The sequence below is a fragment of the Ailuropoda melanoleuca genome, chromosome 3, assembly GCF_002007445.2.
Source record: "Ailuropoda melanoleuca isolate Jingjing chromosome 3, ASM200744v2, whole genome shotgun sequence".
Taxonomy (NCBI): domain Eukaryota; kingdom Metazoa; phylum Chordata; class Mammalia; order Carnivora; family Ursidae; genus Ailuropoda; species Ailuropoda melanoleuca.
The window spans coordinates 56,622,997-56,627,161 of NC_048220.1; the positions used below are offsets into that span (position 1 = coordinate 56,622,997).

General features: G+C 45.1%; 1 protein-coding gene across 1 annotated transcript; it reads right to left on the reverse strand.

Moving 5' to 3' along the window:
* On the reverse strand, positions 1-2,124 carry RPS23 (ribosomal protein S23). The gene is given in 4 exon segments (NM_001304935.1): positions 1-165; positions 275-395; positions 1,467-1,626; positions 2,101-2,124. Coding segments are annotated over 4 exon segments (432 nt in total). The 5' UTR covers positions 2,105-2,124; the 3' UTR covers positions 1-18.
* Positions 2,125-4,165: the final 2,041 nt, after the last annotated feature.

Here is a 4,165-nt window from a genome sequence, read left to right on the forward strand (position 1 = left end):
TGTTTTCACCATCAAAACTTATGATCTTGGTCTTTCCTTCTTGCCTTTGTATAAGGCCAAAAGAGAGACATTGGCTACTTTGACAACCTTAAAGCGAACTCCAGGAATGTCACCAACAGCATGACCTTTGCGACCAAATCCAGCAACCAGAACCTCATCGTTTTCCTGGAATAAAATCAACAGTTTACTTCTGGTGTCACTGGCAATCACTAAAAATACCCATTCATCATATAAAAAACTGGGAAAAACCATCACCTAAACAAGAGACACTTACCTCAATAAAATTCAAACAACCATCGTTGGGTACAAAGGCTGTGATTTTTTTGCCATTCTTGATCAGCTGGACCCTGACGCACTTCCTGATGGCAGAATTTGGCTGCTTGGCTTCAACCCCTCTAAAACGTAAACGGCACAACACAGTGAGCTGCCTTTCTGAGAAGAGATTCCTTTTAGTTTGTCAGGCATCCAACTCATCAGAAATTATACTGTTTCCACTTTTTCAGCCTAATCCTAAATTGGCAAACTCATTTTATCAACTAAGCTTTTCCTCAGTCTGGCACAATAAACAGGGAAAACCTCTGGCCCCTTTACCAGTTGTAAAAAAAAATATATTATCAAGAAATGGAGCTAGACGGGGTGCCTGGGTGGCTCAGCCATTAAGCGTCTGCCTTCGGCTCAGGGCGTGATCCCAGGGTCCTGGGATCAAGCCCCGCATCGGGTTCCCTGCTCCGCTGGGAGCTTTCTTCCTCTCCCACTCCCCCTGCTTGTGTTCCCTCTCTTGCTGTCAAATGAATAAAATCTTTGGGTTAAAAAAAAAAAAAGGAAATGGAGCTAGAAAGCCTGGATTCAAATCCTGACTGCCAGTAAGTTGACTGGAGCCTTAACAATTTGTAACCTCAGGCAAAACACTTCTCTTTACCTTAGTTTTCCCAAGTAGAAAGATGTGACTGATTACTAAGATTAAATAGTTGATGGGTGCCAACTGCTTAGAACAGTTCCCACATGCTTTAAGCACTCATAACGTCCCTTACTTCATTATTGTTACTTTTCCCACCTAAAAGCAACCCCAATTCATTATAAGCTAACATTGAGATTAAAAATCTTAGTAACCATGGGGCGCCTGGGTGGCACAGCGGTTAAGCGTCTGCCTTTGCTCAGGGCGTGATCCTGGCGTTATGGGATTGAGCCCCACATCAGGCTCTTCCTCTATGAGCCTGCTTCTTCCTCTCCCACTCCCCCTGCTTGTGTTCTCTCTCTCCCTGGCCTGTCTCTATCTCTGTCGAATAAAGAAATTTTAAAAATCTTAAAAAAAAAAAATCTTAGTAACCTAACCTCCAAACCCTCACGTTACCAACTTTCAAATACTGCTACAGAAAAACCTAGAATTTACATCACCACTTCTTTAAATGTATTTGAGTTACCATAGTTCTCTCTCTTGAAGAGAGAAACAATGGTCTTTCACTTACACTTTTTCCAGCACAATTCCTTTTGCATGGGAAGCGCCTCCAAAAGGGTTGGCTTTCAGGGCTGTGCCCAAATGAGCTTTCTTGTACTGTTTATCATGCCACTTCTGATCTCGTCTGTGGCTGCGGAGCTTCCTGGCAGTACGGAGACCGCGACACTTGCCTAAAAATAGAATCCCATTAGCTTCTCTGTAAACACCCCAGTCATATATTACATCTTCTAAGACCCTACCCTCACCTGGACTACAAGCCGATAAGCTCTTTCATCACACCTTAGCACATGGTCCAAACCTCCAAGTTTCCCTCAAACCAACAAAAACGTGGACACAAGCGCTCCACTGGGTGAATGCACCCAATTCACTCCCTTGGGTGCATTCTCCCAAAGGAATGAGCCCTCTCATCAACGCTCTGGGGCACACGGGCCACCCAACGTCCGTGATAAGGCGAGCTCTGCGGCCTCTGCGCCGCATGGGCCCCTGCCGCACCGGGCCATGTGCCGCGATAGCGGCGCTTCCCTGGCCTTCCCCATTGGGCCTCTCGGTGGCGTCACCTCACCGCTCTGTTCCTATCCGCCCGCCCGACCCCGAACCCTCGAACTCGGCTTGCGAGCCCCTCAGCCCGACCCCGGACAGCTTACCCATCCTGCCGGCGCCACGGGCCTGAGCGAAAGAGGGAAGCAGAGCAGGAAGGAGCCACAAGCCACTGCGAACAAGCTCCGCCCAGCCAAGGACCCATGCAGCTGTCTGCGTAGCGCCTCGTCCGAAGCTGGCGCCCCTTGTTTAAGAACTGCAAGTTTGCACCACTTTCCAGAATCTGTGTCTTATTTATTTTGTGTAAAATTCAGTGTTACCTAACTTGCATTGTTGTTTATTTCGTTTTATGCCAATGTTAGTGACAGAAGGAATGTGGACTACCAATCCCAGAATTCTTTGCATGAGACTCGAGCGGGGCGCAGGCGCTCCTGGCAAACCCACAGAGGCGGGGCTTACTGGAGCTAAGTCGGAGTAGAGAGAGGGGACCTCTCGTCGTCTGTGTGGGGTAGAGTGGAGCCCTTATCCTTGTAGTTTGGAAAGTTACGCTGCTGAGCTTTAAACCCTACTCACAAGCCAAATCGTAAATTGGAAAAAGAATTACTGAAGGGATATGTTGTAGTAATTGGGAGATAACCAAAGCTGCCACTTAGGGGTGGTTGTGTGACCTTGGGCGATTCATTTAACTTTTTATTTTTTTAAAAAAAATTATTTATTTATTTATTTGACACAGAGAGAGAGACAGCCAGCGAGAGAGGGAATACAAGCAGGGGANGGAGATAACCAAAGCTGCCACTTAGGGGTGGTTGTGTGACCTTGGGCGATTCATTTAACTTTTTATTTTTTTTTAAAAAATTATTTATTTATTTATTTGACACAGAGAGAGAGACAGCCAGCGAGAGAGGGAATACAAGCAGGGGAAGTGGGAGAGGAAGAAGCAGGCTCCTAGCGGAGGAGCCCGGTGTGGGGCTGGATCCTAAAACGCTGGGATCACCCTCTGAGCTGAAGGCAGATGCTTAACGACTGAGCCACCCAGGCGCTCCTCATATAACTTTTTAAACTGAGGTTTCTCTTTAGAATGAAATAGATTTGAGATTTCTGGGTTGTTGAGTCATTATACAGCTATTTTTTAAAATGTTTTCTTCGTGCCAGACATTGTTCAAGGATCTGAGGATACAATAGTTAAGGAGTAAAGAGATCTGTTTTTATATTCTAGGTGCAAAAAGGTAGAAAACATACAGAAGTATATTTAAAAATAAAGAAAGTTTTAAATATGACAAGGGCTATAGAGAATATAGAATTGGTTAGGTGGCAGTGACTTGGGGATGGGGGTGGCTACTGTGGAATAAGGTAGTTTTAGAAGCCATCTCTGTGGAGATTACATTTGAGCTGCGATCCTAAAGGGAGGGAGCCATTTAGACAAGTATATGGAGTAGTATATGGGGTAGAGCTTTCAGGAAGAAGGAATCTCAGTAAGTAGAATGGGCTGGCAGTTTTCCAGAGCTGGAGGATCAGGGTGTGGGGAGCCCAGTGAGTGAGGACCAGTGTGGCACTAGAATTGTCTTGCATTTGGCAATGCAGAGGATATTGGTGACTTTGTCAAGCGGGGATCCATGCAACGGCACAGATGGAAGCTTTATTGGATCAGAGCCAAGAGAATATGGGAAAGAAGGAAGTGTAGACAGCAATTACAGACATACTTTTGGAAGAAATTTTTCTATGATTTGCAGAGAAAAGAGGTTCTATCAGGAGGGGGATGTGGTGTCGGGATGAGTTTGTTTGAGATGGTGGATTTTATGACATTTTTGTAGGGGATTGTTCCAGTAGAGAAGAAAAAATGGATAGTTCATTAGAGGAAGGGGATAATTGCATAAACTGGTGCTTGAGGAGACTAGAGGGGTGCCCAAGTGGAGGAATTGCTCTTAGGAATCATAACAGTTTAATTGTAGTAATAGAGAAGGCAGAGTATGGGGTCTAACTACAAGTAAATTGGAAGATTTGTTGATGGAGAGATGTGGAACTTCTCTTTTGATTGCTCGCTCCTTAATGAATTCAGCAAGGTCATCAGCGCAGAGAAAGAGTAGGGAAAAGACATTGGAAGAGAGAAGATAGGGTGTGAAATCATCTAGAATAACACTATTTAAATGGTATTACTTAATACTATGTGCCACA